General features: G+C 39.3%; 1 protein-coding gene across 2 annotated transcripts; it reads left to right on the forward strand.

Moving 5' to 3' along the window:
• Positions 1 to 1,306: 1,306 nt before the first annotated feature.
• LOC116251161 (sister chromatid cohesion 1 protein 2-like) lies at positions 1,307 to 18,857 on the forward strand. Of its 2 annotated transcripts, none has more exons than XM_031625265.2 (15): positions 1,307 to 1,530; positions 3,103 to 3,373; positions 3,485 to 3,531; positions 3,626 to 3,663; positions 3,765 to 3,826; positions 4,020 to 4,372; positions 4,576 to 4,717; positions 15,311 to 15,447; positions 15,555 to 15,647; positions 15,717 to 15,943; positions 16,043 to 16,079; positions 17,124 to 17,163; positions 17,262 to 17,394; positions 17,870 to 17,997; positions 18,196 to 18,857. In XM_031625265.2, the coding sequence occupies exons 1-14, from the start codon at positions 1,407 to 1,409 to the stop codon at positions 17,978 to 17,980; spliced, it is 1,815 nt and encodes a 604-aa protein (XP_031481125.1). In that variant the 5' UTR covers positions 1,307 to 1,406; the 3' UTR covers positions 17,981 to 17,997; positions 18,196 to 18,857. The 2 variants fall into 2 exon arrangements, with proteins under 2 accessions (XP_031481125.1, XP_031481126.1); XM_031625266.2 differs by having other exon boundaries at positions 1,308 to 1,530; positions 18,268 to 18,857.
• Positions 18,858 to 19,745: the final 888 nt, after the last annotated feature.

The following is a 19,745-nucleotide window of genomic DNA, read 5'->3' on the forward strand; positions in this document are numbered from 1 at the left end:
CGCAATTTCAAAAACGTTATATATATATATATATATATATATATATATATATATATAAACGAGTTTAAACGAGTCACGCTCGAACTTGAACTTAGTTAAGCAGGATCAAATTTGAGCTCACATCATAAAACTAGAGTTTTGTTGTACGTCACTATGCAATAGTTCACAATTATTAGAAAAAGAAGAAAAAACCATATGGTATTGGACGGCTCGATCTAAAAGATCAAACAGCCCTAATCACTTAATGGGCAGTTTCCTATGTCCAACCTTTTTAAGTGTCACCATCCACAAACTCCTCACTTGTTGACCTGTATCATTATACTTCTCAGTTTTTTAATTAAATTAAAACATTTGAAATTGACTTTAAAAATAAAAAAATATTTGTAATTTTATGTCGGCTTTAATCATAAACAAATAAGCCTCCTCCCACAAGACGTTTTTAAAGCAATGAACTGACAGCCGTAATCTCGTCTGGAGTTGCAAAACATTAATGTTAATTTAGTTGCCTCGTCTTGAGAAAATATCAAGAAAGTGAATTAAGAAATGGCATTACAATTTAAAAATGACGAACACTGAGTTTGTAATTGCAAGACAATTTCTCGGATCTTTCTTGCGGTTTCTTTTGAAGGCAACAATCGCCTTCCCAGCGCGGCACGTTTTACAACATATTTTTTCGATCCAAACATTTATTAGATTTTTAGATTACACCACAACAAGATACTGCCCATTTACAAAGACTTAACAAAATGGGAACTTTTAATACCGATTATTTACACTAAACTAAACCCATCTTGATTATCTGCAGACTGAAATTAAGCTCCCATTTTCACCATATTTTTAAAGAAAATTTGACAAAATATGCAATTTTGTTCCTTTTTCTGTTTTAAAACTTAAAATTCTTAATAACACTCTTGGTTTAGCGTCAAGCTGGTTTGGTTTTCTTGTCTCGCAAGGTTAGTCAACGCCTTTTTGTGGCAGAGTTTTCTCTTTTTAGTCAAGAATTTTCTTTCTCTGTTATAAAAATCAGTTTCTGAATCGAATGGAAAAAAAAGCTTATGATTCAAAGAAACGACTGAATCAAATACGATTGGGATGAAGGTATATTTTTTATTTAAATTTTAAAATCATGAGAATATAATAATCAAAATAATAAGCTACTAATAATATCTTTATAATAATGCTTTAATGGAAAAAACACTGAAGATACAAGGTTGTGTCTGCCTTATAAATGAAATCATGGGCGCTGCAGTCTTTTTCTCAATTTTTTACTTTGTGCTTAGGCGGTCTCGGTGGTAATTGAGGAGACCAATTTACCCCGTCGATACATTTTGACCGTTGAGGAGGTGAAGAGAGAAGGGGGAAAAACGTAAAGTCGGCGATGGTTGTTGCCATCTGAAGTGACGAAGATGTTTTACTCACAGTGTATGCTCTCCAGCAATGGGCCGTTGAACACCCTGTGGGTAGCTGCCCACCTTCAGAGGAAGCTGAAGAAGGCCCAGGTCTTGCATACTGACATACCTTCTTCCGTAGGTGAGTCACTGTCTTCCTGCTCATTCTTCTTCTTCTTCTGCTTCTAGAAGGATGGTTTTAAATGCACAAAAGTATTTCGTTGATGTAATTTCATTGTGGTATTTCAATCTTGTGGTCTCTTCTTCTTCTTCGAGAATGGTTTTTGAAGAAATGGCTATTTGTTTGGTTTCATTTGTTGGTGGCCGTGTGAAGGTAGCAACTGTAAGCTCCTCATTCTTGTTTTTGCACAGGTCTTAGATGAAATGACTTCTTTGGTGACATTTTTCAAAGATAAATACCAAAATTTATGAAGTTAACTAATTGGTTTTCTGGAGAATTTAGAAATGAGCCACATGGGTGTGGGGGACAGGGTGTAGGCCGAGCAGGGTAGTAATCGATAAGCTTCAAGAGATTTTGAGGGACACTTTACGGTTTGAGTGCAAATAAATTATACAAGCTTTAAACGTTTTTTGGGTTTAGTTTACTGAGGTTGATGCTGATGGGATTTTTTTTTTTTTAAATGGTTGTGGATGCGAGGAAATTGGCTTGCAGGATGTTCGCCCTAGAGGTTTTGGTTCTTTAATACATAGATGCTGGACCTTTTCTATCGTTTGACGTCGTTGGTCGAGAGTAATTTTGTGTCATATCTGGAAGTTTAAGTACTGAAAGATTTGAATATAGTTGAGGCCTAGGGGGAAAACAAAGCAAAATAGATCCCTCTGAAATCAAGATTCTCAGACGCCGTTTTTATGTATTACAGTACGAGATTCAGCTAATTGACGTTAATCAGGTTTATTCAGGAGCAAATTTGATTAACCTTTTGGGGCGTCATGCGGACGCTGCAAATATCTGAAGCTGGTTCTCTCCATGGGGGACAAGAGGTTGCTCATTGGTGTTTTATCATTGGTCGACGTTGCGTTTCAATTGGGTTCCTCTCCTGCGCCTTCACTGCGTTAGCGCTTATTGCCAAAGTGGGCAGAGAGTTTGGTCTCCCTTGGGCCTCCTTATTTTGTTTTATTTTCTAAAAAGAATCCTTGGGAAACATGGGATTTGTTACTCATCCTAAAGTTTTGTCTGCTACTTAAAAGAACCAAGTTCGTTAAATTCTCTCTCTCTCTCTCTCTCTCTCTCTCTCTATATATATATATATATATAGGTCATTTTAATGTGCTCCATTCATTAGGATACTTATTCTCAAAGTCATTTTAATGGTTAATGATCTCCATTCCAAGGGCTTTATCCATTTGGAATTTGATTCTTCTCACGTTATCCAATTAAATTCAGGTAAAGTATTTTTCCATATACATGCTGGCATCACTTTCAACCTACATAAATAGGTAAACGGTTTTGAGGCCAGTTGATTTTGATATTCCGATCTTTTTTTTTTCCTCATATTTTCATAGCCTATGCACCTGTTAGATCTTGATTATCTTGCATACAGTCTTGGCAGTTTGCTTGGTGAAGAATGATTGGTGAATAAAATTATCAATTGAAAGTTTCTTTTATGAGTGTTAAATTCTTATTTGATGACCTGTCTGAAAAAATGCATAGGCTTATTTTCTTTTTTTCTTTTTTTTCCCTTATGTCATGCAGATTACATCATTAAGGATCCGATTGAGGTTCCTATTGCATTGAGAATATCTGGTTACCTTCTGGTGGGAGTTGCTAGAATATACTCAAAGAAGGTTGACTACCTATATGATGATTGTAATGAGATACTGGCCAAATTGAGGAATTCTTGGGCTTCTATCAGGGTCAGCTTGCCTGAACAGACTAGTGTTGCACCCTTTCATTGTATAACCTTACCTGATAAATTTGAGTTGGATGCTTTAGATCTCGAGGAGCTAGGGTATAGAACGGAAGAGTAAGGAGCATTTCTCCCTATCTTTTGTGAGAGATTGAAAGTTATATAATCCTTTGAGGCCTATTTTTCATATTATTAACATGCTCATGAAAAAGTGTGATATTTGTGTAGGCCAACTAATCAACATGTCAAAGCTTATGAACGTATTACTTTTGAAGGTATACATTTTGGCACAAAAAATGTCTTTTATATCTTGTATTTTGCTTTGGTTATGCCCTAAAGCAATCTCCCTTTGGTTATGATGCAATACAGATGAACAGGAGCGGCAAGAAAACCTTGAAGTGGACATGGTATATGGTGCCAGACTGGCAGGACAGCTAATGTGATTATTATATGTGTTATTTTGAAATTATTGAATCTGATTTTCTGTCTCTTTTCCAATTCTACATAGGATTATCAAATGGGTGCAGCTGCACATTCTGTTCCTGCAGATAAATTGCCTCCAGAAGATGAGTATGTTTTTTCTACTTTTGGAACACAATTTTTTTTTCATGAAGACCTGCTGCATGCTGATTTTTTTTTTTCTCTTGAATAAACAAGAAGTTCCATGTAGCTATTCTCTTGTTAGATGGAGATTACTGCTTGGATGCATTATTTCAGGGTTGCTAGCCTCCTAGTCAATGAAAGCTGGTGTCTTTTATTTCAGGGTCCTTCCTCCCCATCCAATTGATACGGACTTTGATATGGATGGATTTGATGCATATGACTATGAAACAGTGAGAGGAAAATTTCGAGAAAATCACATGTATGAAGAAAATGAACCTGCAATACTGGAAATTCATGAACCTTCAGATTCTCATTGTCGCTCCGTGAGATTTGAAGATCAGTCTGCATCTGTTGTTAAATGTAGTCATGAGGAACATAAGAAGCTGAGTAAGCTGACAAGCTTTGACACAGAAGAAGTTCTGGTTCCTGCCAAGGACTACACCTTGCTTCCAAGCACTGTATCTGAAAGTCCCCACAAGGTTCCTGATTCCTCAGTGTTGCTGCCCTCAAATGGTGAGTAGGCTTGACCATCTTCCATGTAAAAAAATTGGTTTTCTCCATGATCAACAAGGGACTAGTCTTTTAGACATTCAATATTATTTTACACATATTTGATGGCCTCATTTAAAAGAAAAAAAAAAAAAAACTTTTGCCAATAACTGACTGAGTAGCCATATTAGATTCTTTATCTGACCTGTACTCCTTTGTTTATTCAGATGGTGATTTTCCAGAGTTTATGCCTGTTCCTACTCCTAAGAAGGAAGAGCAAAATTGGAAATCAAGAAAAAGAAAAGTTCCACTTAGGAAACCGAAGGGAACAGTACCACTGTTTGATGAAAATATCATCTTGCCAAATGAGTAAGCGGTGACTGTTGACATGCATCAACCTTCTTTTGTGTTTTCTTTTTCTAAAATCTGCATCCTTTTTTTATGTTTAGCACATCTTTTCATGACATGAATCTGATTTGAAGCAACTGTTTTTTTAACCTTCTTATTTTAATGGATATGGTTACAGAGTTTGTTAAAAGTGTAGCTGTCACCTATTGTTTTGAGTTTATAAAAGTCCTATGACTAAAATATTTGTCTTATAAAGTTGAATGGTGTTACTTTATTGGCTGGTGGATCTATGTTTTGCATTTTGAACTAGGTAGCCCAGCATTCATTAAGTGACTCAACTAAAAGATGGAAGTGTCTAGAAATGTTTTAAATGGATCTGTCATGTAATGGATGAGTTTTGTCAAAGACTGCTCTTGCTGGTTTTTTTCTGGGAAGGAACCTAGTTGCTTCTTCAAACGTGTCTTGACTGATGAGGCACAGTTTATGAGATTGGCCAGTTGACTGAAGTGTATAGCATAAAAACAATTTGTATTTATGTGTATGTCCAAACTAACTAGCAAGCTAGGTTCTATTTGTACATGATTAGAAAAGTATATAGGAAGAACGATGATAAAAATAGATTTCTATCAGCTTTGTTTGTGCTTAAATTTGTTAAATTTACCGAACGTCTAGTCTGACTACTGTTTCCTTTCTTTCTCAGATCAGTGATATCTTTGTTTTTGAATTTGCCAGAGTCATCATTTTGCATCCGTATTCCCTTTAGATAATGACAATCAGTTATTTATCACCTAGAAAAATGTTGAATTTCCTTCCATATCCAAATGTTAGTCATTTGCTAGAATGTTGTTGTCTAACTGTTATTTATAACATGCCATTTATTTCGGTGGGCAAGCTGGGGGCTAGACTGTTTGACCTGACAATTTTGATATCTTTTGTGTCTTTCATTTGGAGCCATTCTGTTTCACATGTGTATTTATAACTTTCAAGTATTCCACTTCTCTTATGCTTCTCTCTTTTTTAAGCAATGTTCTTGACATGCATATATTGGGATAAGTTTTAGTTCTGGATCATGTGCCGGTTGTCCATTTTAACCCCATTTATATTATTGTAGCCCAAGAACTATTTTAATTTATAAGTGCAGGTAACCGGTTTTGCCTCATGCTATCTGTAGAAACACGAACCACAAGGAGAGAGTAGAGAAAACACACACAGTATACGTGGAAAACCTCAGAAAGAGGTGAAAAACCACGGGGAAGCTCTGACCTAGGGGCAAACCGCAACCCTAGGAGAGAGAAAATCACATTCACTTAACTCAACAATTACATGTGAGTGAAGAATATATAGGAGGGAGAGAAAGAGTGCCGCCTAGGATACCGAGCCCGCCTCGGTATCCGTGCCCCATAGGACCGGGTCCAGATATGGACCCGGTTCCCCATTACAATATATTCTAACACTCCCCCTCAAGCTTGGCATACATGTCAAACATGCCAAGCTTGCTAACATTTTTCTCAAACTGAGATGTACATAAAGACTTAGTTAAGACATCTGCAACTTGATCTTCAGACTTCATATAGGGCAGAATCAACTCCTTTGAATCTATGCGTTCCCGTATGAAGTGGCGATCGATCTCCACATGTTTAGTCCTGTCGTGCATGACCGGATTATTTGCCAGGTTAATAGCAGACTTGTTGTCACAATACATCCTCATCTTCTCTTCCATTTTAACCCCAATATCTGCTAAAAGAATTTTGAGCCATAGCATCTCTGTAACCCCCATAGCAACCGCCCTGTATTCAGCCTCAGTACTGGACCTGGAACAAACTTCTTGTCGCTTACTTCTCCAGACCATAAGGTTACCTCCAAGAAAGATGCAGTATCCTGTGGTAGACCTCCTAGTATCTGTACATCCTGCCCAGTCGGCATCAGAGTATCCTTCAATACTTAGTCGATCTTGCCGAGTGTAGAGCAATCCTTTCCCTGGGTCATTCTTTAAGTATCCCAATACTCTTTCAGCACTTTTCCAATGACAATCAGTAGGGGCATGCATAAACTGACTTAACACACCCACAGCATACGTAATATTTGGGCGAGTAAGAGTGAGATAAATAAGTTTACCAACCAGCCGCTGATACCTCCCTTTTCCTTCCTCATCCAAGATAGTCCCAGATTTGATACTTATCCTTGTGCCAGACTCCATTGGGGTAAGAAGGGGCCTGCATCCCAGTTTACCTGTCTCTTTTAGAAGATCCAAAGTGTATTTTCTTTGGCTCATAACAAGCCCAGTCTCAGATCGCGCGATCTCAATTCCCAAGAAATACCTTAGTTTGCCCAGATCTTTGAGATCGAATTCTGCAGCTAACGTTTCTTTCATCTTCCTTTTTTCCCCCTCGTCGTCACCTGTGACAATCATATCATCAACATATACAAGTAGAAGGCTCACCAGACCATTTCTCTGCTTGATGAAGAGGGTGTGATCACCATTTCCCTGTTTATACCCATTAGTCTTCATTACAACCCTTAGTCTTTCAAACCACGCTCTAGGGGACTGCTTGAGACCATACAAATCTTTCTTGAGATAGCAACACTTCCCGTTCCGAGCATATCCAGGCGACATGCTCATATAGACTTCTTCCTCAAGGTGACCATTCAAGAAGGCGTTCTTGACATCAAGTTGGTCCATGCTCCACTTCTTCTGCACTGCAAGAGCTAGGATGACCCTTACGGTCTTCAGTTTCGCCACGGGAGCAAACGTCTCAAGATAGTCAATCCCATATTTCTGGCTAAACCCTTTAGCAACAAGGCGGGCTTTATAGCGTTCTACTGTGCCATCAGGTTTGTACTTCACATTAAACACCCACTTGGAACCAACTAAGTGAGTTTCCTTGGGGATGTCAACAACCTCCCACGTACTGTTCTTTTCCAGGGCGTCCATCTCCTCTGTCATGGCCTGTAGCCATTTAGGATCCTTCCTGGCATCTTCCACTGACCTGGGAATAACAGCTATAGATAAAGAGGTAACAAAGCACTTGTAGTCTTTGCTGACTTTAGCATATGAAACAAATCTCTGAATAGGATGAGAAGTACATGACCTGGTGCCCTTGCGCAGGGCTATGGGAAGTTCTTCATTCATTGGACTTGGATCATCCGGGGAGGTCACAAGATTGGGAAGATTGGGATTGGCAACATCGACATCTTCCATCACATCCTTCTTCTTCCTGCTGTAAACCTGACCAAATAAGTGACCTCGAGACTGTTCTTCCACAGGGCCCCCCTCCATCTGACTGTCTCTGTCCTTCCTGACAACGTCTTCCACACTTGGAGAACTAACTGTATAATCCAAGAAATCCATGAACTGAATCAACTGATGCGAAGAATACTCTTCCCTTCTGTCACCTAGACACTCCCCCTGAAGAGGAGTCGCAGGGAAGTATGCCACATGTTTATGAAAGGTAACATCCCTGGAGACATATACTCTAGAAGTGCTAGGGTCAACACACTTGTATCCCTTCTGAGTGGAGGAATACCCCAAAAAGACCGCTTTGATGGACCGAGGATCAAGTTTCTTGAGAGTGGGACTATGATCATGGACAAAGCAAACACACCCAAACACTCGAGGGGTCAAAGGCCAGGGATTCTGAGTAGGCCACAAAACAGAATAAGGGGAATGACCATTCAACACACGAGTAGGCATACGGTTAATGAGATGAGCACTAGTGAGAAGTGCATCACCCCAGTACCGCTTAGGGACATGACGTTGAAACATAATGGCCCGGGTGACATTTAACAAATGACGGTTCTTCCTTTCAGCCACACCATTTTGAGGAGGTGTGTAGCTACAGGATGTTTCATGTATAATACCCTTGCTTCGCAGGAAGTCATCAAGGGATTGGGAGACATACTCTCGAGCATTGTCAGTACGAAGGGTCTGAACAGGGGTCTGGAATTGAGTTTCAACAAATGCCACAAAGTTTTTGACAATGTCGGGAACTTCACTACGTTCTTTCAACAGATACACGAACGTACACCGGGAGTAGTCATCAATAAGAGTCATGAAATAGTGAAAGCCACGACAAGTGGGTACTCCCGAAGGACCCCAAACATCAGAATGAACCAAAGCAAAAGGACGGTCGGCTTTATTGAATGAAATAGGGTACGAGGCCCTAACATGTTTAGACAACTGACACACTTCACAGGCGAAGGTGTCCAAAGAAACAAAATGAAACATCCTAGGAAACAACTTTTTAAGCAACGGGAATGGAAGATGACCAAGTTTCTCGTGCCAACGCATAATGATGGATCTGTCCTCCATGCCAGGCAACTGTCCACTGGTGGCTGAAATCAAAGCAGAAGCAACTTGTACGGGCAGTCTGTAGAGACCATCAATAACCGAACCAATCCCAATCTTCTGCCCCGTCCCCAAGTCCTGCAGTAAACAACGATCAGCAGAGAAAATTAGATTACAGTTTAACTCTTTGGTAATACTGCTGACAGATAACAAATTGACAGGAATGTTGGGAACATGTAGGGCATTATGAAGACAATATTTGTTCAGTAATGATAAACTCCCTTTTCCAGCCACAGAGATAGAGGAACCATCAGCCATAGCCACACGCTGCTGCCCAGAGGTCAACTTGTACTCTTGAAACATCGTAGGGTCCCTTGTCATATGATGAGTGGCCCCACTGTCAACAATCCAATCACCGAGGGAGGAATTACCTTGATCACTAGTGGCAACTAGGGCCTGGGCTAACTTAGCCCCCTCAGAAGTAGAAGCATCATCCTGGGTAGACAAACGACTAATGTATGCTTGCAACTCTCTAAGTTGATCTGAGGAGAGCTTGGATTTTGCAACATTGGTCGACCCTGGACTAGGCTCGGGCACAGAAGGAGCACGGCGATGAGGAGGAGGACGACCTCGGACGAGACGCTTCTCAGGATGAAGGTCCCAACAAAAATCAACAGAATGACCCACTTTGTTGCAATGGCTGCATCGGCGAGTAGGACGCTGCCCTGTCCCTGAAGTATGGCTCACAAAGGCTGCTGGAGAGCTCCCCTGATGGGAGTCAATATGCATAATCTGGCGCCGTTGCTCCTCAGACTCAATACGAGCATATACCTCTTCGATTCCAGGAATCTCATCACAGTTAAGAATCTGGCTCCGAATGGTTTCAAACTCATCACGCAGGCCTCCAAGGAAGATAAAGGTGCGGTCCATCCATTCCTTTTCCCAATACAGGGCATGATCTACACCACATTTCCAGTCATCATTCACATGATAGTCAAGTTCCTCCCATTTGGTCTTCAGGGCGGCATAGAAGGAGGCAACAGATAAATCACCCTGTTTAAGAGCATATATGCTACGTTTGATTTGATATGCACGTAAAACACGTTTTTTACGACCATACATACGTGCAAGAACAGTCCACATATCATATGCAGTCGATTTACGCAAGATCAAAGGCTGAATATCTGCGGAAACCGAACTAATAATCCATACTTTAACCTGACTATCTTCCAAAGCCCAGGTCGGCCATTGCGAATCAGTTTTAGAAGGTGGAGGCTTCTCCCAGTGATATAGTGCAGGCGACCACGACTAGTAATGCCGATTTCTAGGGCAGCAGACCACGAGAGATAGTTATCCTTGTTCAGCCGAATGGAGGTGACATGAACAGGCAAGCTCTCACCCTTGGTATTGCTGCCCGTGTCCAGGACATCATCAAGCTTGGAAATCACTGCGTCAGCCATGGCAATCCCCAAATAAGGTCACAACTGGCCGGCGGCGAAAACAAGACAGCCGGCGGCGACGCGGAAGAAGAGGGCAGCGGAGAAAAAACCAGTCGACGGCGGCGCTGGGACCTGTGACGGCAGCAGGGTAGGGCGGCGCTGATAACGACGGCGACGCTGGGAGCGGCGACGGCAGCAGGGCAGGGCAGGACGACGTTGGGAACGGCGGCAACAAAGAAGAGATCCACACCGGCGACGACAGCAGGGCAGGGCAGAACGGCGCTGGGAACGATGACGACGGCGGTGCCGGACGGCGGCAACGTTCCTGGACGGCGGCAGCGTTCCTGGACGGCGTTCCTGGTCGGCGACAGCAGTAGAAACAACGACGGCAGCGGCGCTGGGAACAGTGTCGGTGGCGGTGCTGGAAACGACAACGGGGGCAGCACGTGAACGGCGGAAAAGCACTACTTGCACACCAACGATCTCACACGCGGTGGCTCATGCTATCTGTAGAAACACGAACCACAAGGAGAGAGTAGAGAAAACACACACAGTATACGTGGAAAACCTCAGAAAGAGGTGAAAAACCACGGGGAAGCTCTGACCTAGGGGCAAACCGCAACCCTAGGAGAGAGAAAATCACATTCACTTAACTCAACAATTACATGTGAGTGAAGAATATATAGGAGGGAGAGAAAGAGTGCCGCCTAGGATACCGAGCCCGCCTCGGTATCCGTGCCCCATAGGACCGGGTCCAGATATGGACCCGGTTCCCCATTACAATATATTCTAACACTATCAAATGGAAACCCAGTCTTGAACCCTCTAGGTCGCAGCGGCAGGACCCGTAAAATGGGTATCTCCTTGACCCGAAGAGGTACACCATGCTTTTCCATATTCAAGGAGCTGAAACAAGTGTTACTTACAACTGATTGCCAGCATAGCAGCCATTCCTCGCCCTACCATACAGACCCCAGTGCACCTATGTATGTTCGAACAAGTTGGACTTCTGGATCATGAGCCAATTGTCCATCTTAACCCTGTTTGTGTTTATTGAAGCTTGACAGTTCCCTTTTTTGTTCCTTTATTTTTTCCTCCTGGTCACTATGCAAGGAAATGGTGAGCTCTGCCTCAACTGCTGAGCAAAAGAAGCTATCTTAGCTTTGTTTTTGTTTATCTACATATGTCCATGCCATACTCCTTCGTCGTGCCAATGTTTTGGTTTAAGCGTGAGCAGATATACATGGACGAACTCATCCTCTTGTTAATCAAGGTTTGGTGTAATGATTGTCTTTTATTGTGTGACGTAAGCTATGATTGTCTTCAAAATAAATTTAATATTGATACATGAAGACCATTAGCCACTAGCAATTATAAGTGACTTATTCCCTAGTCAAGTCTTTTAGGTGTAAATCATGTAACCAATGTTGTAAAACGCGTATCGTAAGCCGTATCGGTCGGGCTTTAAGATACGCCATATCATAACGTATCATAAATTTTTTTAAAATAATAATAAATCAGAAAAATTTAAAAAAAATCGGAAAATTCATTAAAAAAATCAGAAAAAAATTAAAAATAATAAATTCTTCATAGAAAACATGTTTTAGATAATGATAGACTTATTATTTTAGATGATATAAACTTACGTGTTCACGGTTCATCATCATACTTCATAGACATCAAAATTCATAACAATATCATTCAATTTCAATCAACAAAGCATAAGCCATAAAGTGATAAAACATTCAAGTGTTCAACAACCATAGATTCATAACTCTTAAGTAGTTCGATACATATAATGATTCATCATTCATAATCTTCATCATCTTCATCTTCATCGTCAAGAATTGGAAGATCCTCACCAACATATTCAGCACCAGCAGTAGCACTAGCAGACTCTCCTTAATCAACAAAGACTTCTGTTGCTTCAGCTTCAAGGTTGAAGCATTCAAGATCTTCATCATCAAATATTGTAGTTGGTTCTTCCTCAATGCATGGCTCCAGATCGTCAAAGTTTTCCAAGCTGATAGGATCGAACTGAGATGTGTGCTTCCTTGCTGCTGTTTTTTGTAATTCTCTACGTTACATAAGAGAAAACTTGTTAATATATAATTTCATATAAATATATTGTACAAAAAATGTAAACACTAAGCTATATTACCTTTGTTTCAACCTCATATTATATCGAACAAAGACAAGGTCATTCAACCTTTTATGTTCGAGCTTATTCCTTTTTTTGCTATGGATATGTTGAGAACACACTCCAGTTCCTTTTGCATCCACTAGCATTGGACAGACTGAGGACTTTGATTGCAAAACGTGCTAGGTTTGGACAATCAAACTCATACCTACTCCACCACAAATCTAAACAAAAATATAACATTAACATTATAACAAATCAATGTGAAAGTTCTAAAAGAATCAAATGTAACAAATGCAAAGTAAATTAAACATTTCTATGTATTTACCTCGACGCATGGTTGTCCTAGCTCGAACGACGACAGGTTGTCCCATGCCCCGATAACAAGTATCATATAGATCCAACTCATTGCTGACGACATCTTGTTCTCTAGAATAGGATTTAGATAGTAAGCTGCTGCATGAAGAGGTTGATGAAGCTGTCCAGTCCACCTTTTCTCTAGCATCTTCCATATGGGCATATATAACTTTTTCTTTCCTTTTAAGTTGTCTCGAATTGCCTCTTTTGCTTTATCCATGGCCTCATATAAGTACCCTATGGAAGGCTTATTCTTGTTGTCAGCTAACCTGAGGACTTTCACTAATGGAACACAAACCTTCAATAGTTTCACACATGATTCCCAAAATTCGTTATTAAATATGATATCCACAACTAAAGAAACATTTCTTTTATGAGCATGTGGTTATGCAACTCATTCTTCACTAGCGAACATCTGCCTCAAAGGAGTTCTTTGTTTCGCCACACTCTGCACAGTCGATACATTTGTGAAAAATCTAGTTTGTGCAGGTCGTATCAATTCAACTCCTTTTGTAAACTTTCTCATCAAACTCAATACATATGCATGATTATAGTTAAATTTTGTTACCTCTTGACATTGGTCAATGGCTGATTTCATATCATGCATCTCATTAAGATCTTGAAGCATAAGATTAACACAATGAGTGGTACATGGACTCCAAAAAAATGTTTCATACTTTTGAAATAACAAATCTCCTGCAGCTCTACAATTTGCAGCATTATCTGTAATAAACTGTACAATGTTTGCAGGTCCAACTTCTTGTACGGCATTATCAAAAACATTGAACGAAATCTCAGCAGTCTTAGGAACATCAGACAAGTCAAGAAATTTCAAGAACATTGTACCTTTAGGGCAATAAACAAGAAAATTTACAAGTGTTCTTGACCTCCATCTGACATAATGGAGCAACTTGTTTCTTTCCAAGATAATTTCAATTGATCGCAATGTTCAAACACTTCTTTCACCGTATCTTGAAGAATTTCACCCCTCAACTGATGATATGATGGCATTTTGAATCCGGGGCCTATAGAAGCAATTGCATCTGCCATGACTTGGAATTGAAAAGAATTAGCTGCATTAAATGAAATACATGTATCATAAAACCATTTCCCTACTATCTTTTGTGCTTGATATAACATATCTTTAGATGTCATAGCACGAATCTGCGGCTGACCACCTGGCCTAGTATATGAAGGGAAAAAGCTCTTAATAGAACCAATACTAGACCTACCAGTAGGAACTCTACCACTAGGTGGTCGCATACCACGTCTGGCCCTAATATCTGTTGTGCCTCTTTTCTTCTTTCCCGTTATGCCAGATCGACCTCTTTCATACATGATCCCTTTTCTTCTACGATCTCTACCTCTTGAGGTCTCCAAATCTGTTCTTAGACTGTTATCATCTTCATCATCACATTCATAAGCTTCTTCCTCTTCTTCTTCATCTTCCAAAGGCTCGTTATAGCCTACATCTGCCTCTTCAATTTATTTTTGTATCCTCTTTTGACGTAAAGCATGAAACATATCTAAACATTGCTGACGCACAAATGGAGGCAAAGGTTTCTTTGGTCCTCCAACACAAGGAGACGCATCTTTGGAGGTCCCTGCCAAATGGTATTTCATTCTACTAATCTCTCCTGAAAATGTATTCAATTTCCCACAAAAGCTACATTTGAGTTTCAAGTGGTTATTTTCCTTCACCCTTTCGCACCATTGCCATTAGGATCCATATCTTCAAAAAAAAAAAAACGAAATTCTATGGTAAACTTAATGAAAAACATTCAAAATCTTTCAATCTACGATTGTACGGTAAAAAATTATGAATATGTGGTAAAAACATGAGATTTCATACCTTACGAAGAAGAAATGAAGAAAACCTATTTCCTCCCAACGAAAATCAACCACCCACGCACAAATTGACCCCTTAATCTTTGATTTCACGGTGAAAATCAACTTTTTGATGGTGAAAATTGACGATCGCCTTCCTTGATGGCAGTATTCGAGCGTGAGAAATGAAGAACATAGGGTATTTTTCAAAAATAAGTCGAATAAATAGGTCTCGGGTAGGTTTCTGCGAAATCAGCCCGTATCGTACAATATGGGGTGTATCGCCCCGTATCAGCTTGCACCATTGCCATTAGGTCTTGTTCAAGTGTTCCGTGCACAAACAACTGATAATGTCCTCTTGGTTGTAATTTCTAAAATTACAACTTTCAACAGGACAAATAGCATATTGATCTTAATCTTGCACATGTCTGCTATGCAACATTTTATCTCAAATTTGAATATGGCTCCAGATTGTAATTTTACTTCAAGCATGGTTGTTTAAGTTGCCTTGTGCTTGTTCATAAAGTTTCTATTTCCAGGGTTATTGAAAATAACAAGTGATGCAGGGTAATGAGGCACAGATTGCATGATACTAGCAGCATTTTACGTTGCCGAAGGACAGTTCCATTTGCAGGTTTGGATGTTTGGGGGGCCTCCAGAATTTCATCAATACAAGAGATGTTTCTAAAACCCTTTACTTCTTGTGAGTCTGGTCATCTCCATGCTCTCTCTATGTTATTCAAATGCCATGTTTTGGATTTCCTGAGCATTTTCAATTCCTTGGCAGAAAATAAACTTCTTCTTTTGCAGGTGTGTCACCGGAGCTTAGAGAACTTCTGATGAAAAACCTTGTGAAGCCCAAGACAATGGCTCAACTCTTAGAGCCCTTGGAAATGGATGAAGGTAAATTATAGAACATATAACATGGCCATTATTTCTGGAATCCAACTAATAAATGGACATGTTAATCAGCTAATGGTGCTGCATCAAGGTTTAATGGAACCCCCATAGCAGAGGAGTATTTTGCCTCAGTTGCTGAGCAAAATCAGCCAGATATGCCAGCAAAGAAGCGTCTTAGACCAAGGCAACTGATACTGCCAGATGATAAACCAGATACTGTGCAAGCTGATGTGCAAAATATGGAAAATGAACAGGGAACATTATCTGAGCCAACGCTTGATTTTAACCTGTTGGGTGACGTAAGTGCTGCTGTACATTAATATCTGAAAATCTGCTTCACATTGGAGTGCATGAGCATCTTAAAGTTTTTTCTTCTCTTACCACTGTTGTTATTGCAGGATTCGGACCTTGTTACTGCAGATGCTGGATCTGGAAGTAAGACGTTTAGCTTTTTGTGCTTTTTCAAATAGGATGAAAATTTGGTGGATTTTCTTGTCATGTTTTTTCTATGGTTAATCTACTAGGAAGGTATCTATTAGTTGCCAGTTTTAGCATTCTTCGTGACTAGCTCTTTAGGTTCTTCAAGTAAGGTGAAAATGATGGTTCTTTTTTATGATTTGGACATTTTTTTCTTTTCTTGGGGGCAATCTACTAGCAAGACATCTTTTAGTTGGAGACATCATTCTTAATATAATTTGTCAGTCAGGATATTTTCAGAAGTTTTTCAAGATTTTATTTTCTTGGACACATTTTTGGGAATTAAAACAAAAGAATACAAGGAACTGTAGAAAAGATTATGAAATTGTGATTTTTGCACTAATTTCTTACACAGTGTATTTACAAGCATTTCTTAGAAATGAGAAGCATTTAAATTATGAAAGAAACCAAACTTGATAAATCTATCTTCAAATTCCTGTAAACAAAGTATATCCCTTCAAGAAAGGGAATAAAAATTATATATTGCAATATTTTTATTTAGTAATAGCTATTTTGTTAATAAAGAATACCACCTTTCAATATATGGCAACATTTTGTATTGAGAAGAACATGATATGGAGGAAGCCCTAACTGGAAAAAGTATTTTTTAGAAAAAAGTATTTGGAACCTGTATGTCGGCTTATTTTTCATGAAAAGCTATTCTGGATTCGATGTAGCTGTACGCTTCGAAAAAAATTTGGGCTGCACATTTTTTTTCTGCCTTATCAAATGCGTCGGAGCTGTAGTTTGTAACATGCACTAGCTTACTGTGTCTCTTGCCCATTGTTTGTTCATTTTTTATGGTCCCTGGCAAAGTTTTCCAATAAGCTAGTAGTTGCAGATACTGACTGACTGAGTTTTATTGTTTCCAATAAATATGCACTCATATTTGACATAGGTTGCAATGATGGTCGTCTTGCTGTGGTAGTTCTTTTTAGCTTTTAGATTGATGGAAACGGCAGGAGGTGCATGATACTGACTGAATGAATTTTATTGATGCAGGTGCTTTTGTTGGCTTTAATCACTGGCCCATAAGGACCAAGTATATCATAGACCTTTTAACAGTTTTCATATTTTTGCTGTCAACTTTGATAGCTTATTTTTATGAATACTGATCTTCATGGAACTTTGATGCTTCAGGGTAGTGACACAATTTCTTAGGAATGTATGGGAGGGTGGGAAATTGCAAAACCAAGATAAAGTTCTCAACATGGCTGACATTCTCAAAGGGAAAACAAGAAAGGAATGTGCTCGATTTTTCATGGAGATATTGGTATCTTCCCCTCTATTTTCAATTATATAATTGTCCATTAGAAGAGGAAGGATCTTCTTGCAATGTGCTTTGAGTAACCCAATCAAATTGGCAGTTGTATGGGTCATATAAGCAGTGGGGCTGGACATACTTTCCATGCTTAAACTATATTTGTTGTTTAGAGTCTTAGACATCTATTTTGAAGCTCGTAACTTCTCTTTATGGCCAAGCATGTTACTAATTAATTTTTTGGAGTTATCTTGTCATACCTTTTATACCCATAAATACTTTTGTATCCTAGGTTCTTGTTTTGGAGGATTCATTAGAATTCTTTATTTTAGTACTGTAGAATCTTGTTAGAGTTTCTCGTCATTTATTATGTTAGAGTTCTGAACTTCTGATTAATCTATCTGCTACTGAATTTGTAGATATTGATGGACCATAACATTCGATTTGCAAGTTTCATCAGGATTTCTGATCATTTACGGTCATGCAGGTTTTGAAGTCACAAGATTTTGTAGATGTCAAGCAAGATTCACCTTATGCTGATATCCATCTAACACCGTTGCCAAAATTGAGCAAGCTACGTATCTTAAATGGGAGTTAAGTGTTGGCCATAGGATGGTAAGGGTGCTCTCCTCCCATCTGTAACTCATATGAATGAAAATGATTTTTTGACCACAATGCAGACAAGACGCCCATAGTTTCAAATATTTAGGCCCTCTTTGTTTGTCATTCCCCATTATGCATCTGAGATGGGAATCCATCGATGATTCTGAGTTGTATAGTTAGTAATACTTTCCCGTACTGATTACTGTGTAGGCTTTTCAGAAAGAAAGGTTTGTAGGTTCGAAAAGCTGTACTTACTGCTTTCTCCCACTGATTACCATGTAGACTGAAAGAAAGAAGGTCGTGTACAGATGGTGTATAGCAATACTTGGCTGACCTGAATGCAGATCTAACCTGTACTCTGCCGAAAAAGGTGCTGGACTTTAGTGAATTGATATTTGCAAAACAAGTGTAATTTCTGTCCTCATCTTTCATTTTGGTTTGAGTCATGTAAATAGACTGATCAGCTTTTAGTTGTGAACGCTGAGTCCGAAGTTGTTGATAGTTGGAATGACAAGCACCCGTGTTGGAAGGTTGAAAGATTTTCACGTCATATTTTGCTTTCATTTTGCATTTCCAAGTATTTGATGCTGATGCATCTGTTCCTAGACTGCAAAAGAAGCGTGCTTGTGGAATAATTGGTTGATTAATTATCACCTTAACCTGTACTCTGCCGAAAAAGGTGCTGGACTTTAGTGAATTGATATTTGCAAAACAAGTGTAATTTCTGTCCTCATCTTTCATTTTGGTTTGAGTCATGTAAATAGACTGATCAGCTTTTAGTTGTGAACGCTGAGTCCGAAGTTGTTGATAGTTGGAATGACAAGCACCCGTGTTGGAAGGTTGAAAGATTTTCACGTCATATTTTGCTTTCATTTTGCATTTCCAAGTATTTGATGCTGATGCATCTGTTCCTAGACTGCAAAAGAAGCGTGCTTGTGGAATAATTGGTTGATTAATTATCACCTTAACCAATCAAATCCTAACAGTTTCAGAGGGCTTCTTTCCTGAAGTTCGGTCATATGATTTATGTGATTTTGATTACAAGTTCAGAATTTCGTGGGTTCGAACCTAATCCTCCTTGGGTAGAAGAACTCCATGACGTTGTACACCTATTAGGTGGCGGTTGCCGGACAAATATTAGCATGCGTCTAGGGGAGACATCCCTTTTAGCTAGACAATAATCAATTTCTGTGAATAACTATTTGTGCCAGAGCACGGAAACTTTGTTCTTCTAGGAAGTGTTTGATTGTCTCAGACCTAAAATCATCGGGCTTGACATAAGATGATACCTTCTCCCCTTCGATCTTAAATTTGATCATGCGGAAAAGAAAAATAAGAATTTCAAGTGTGAATCTTAGGTTGAACGATGAATTTTAACATGGTTTTTTTTGCCACAAACATCTAATATGGACTTTAACCAGGTGCCCTCCTTAAAGTCTCATTTGATTGTGGGGAGAAGAAACAAGCAGGAATTGTTTCCACATTATCCACGTAGGTCACAGGCATTGCCTTACACCGAGAAAAAGTTCTTCCGCATTTTGGTAATTCCTCTTCCTCCTCCTGCCATGCTTATATCAGCCTGATGTTCCTCAATGTGTTTTTCTTGACTGTTTAGGAACCCATAAGCTTATAGATATTATGATGTTAACAAGTTATGGCTCTAGATTTACCTTTGTCGAAAATGAAAGTGAATTGGAAAGATGCAAACCTCATGATCCTTGTTTGAATTAATTAATGATATTTGTTGTGATAAAGATGAT

The sequence above is a fragment of the Nymphaea colorata genome, chromosome 3 (genome assembly GCF_008831285.2).
Source record: "Nymphaea colorata isolate Beijing-Zhang1983 chromosome 3, ASM883128v2, whole genome shotgun sequence".
NCBI lineage: Eukaryota > Viridiplantae > Streptophyta > Magnoliopsida > Nymphaeales > Nymphaeaceae > Nymphaea > Nymphaea colorata.

What these genes read in the sequence shown, in the direction of transcription:
- LOC116251161 (XM_031625265.2), top strand. Translation starts at nt 1,407, where the DNA reads ATGTTTTACTCACAGTGTATGCTCTCCAGCAATGGGCCGTTGAACACC. An exon ending in AGTGTTGCTGCCCTCAAATG is followed by an intron (nt 4,373 to 4,575) that starts GTGAGTAGGCTT and finishes TTGTTTATTCAG; the next exon opens with ATGGTGATTTTCCAGAGTTT. An exon ending in GATTTTTCATGGAGATATTG is followed by an intron (nt 17,395 to 17,869) that starts GTATCTTCCCCT and finishes ACGGTCATGCAG; the next exon opens with GTTTTGAAGTCACAAGATTT.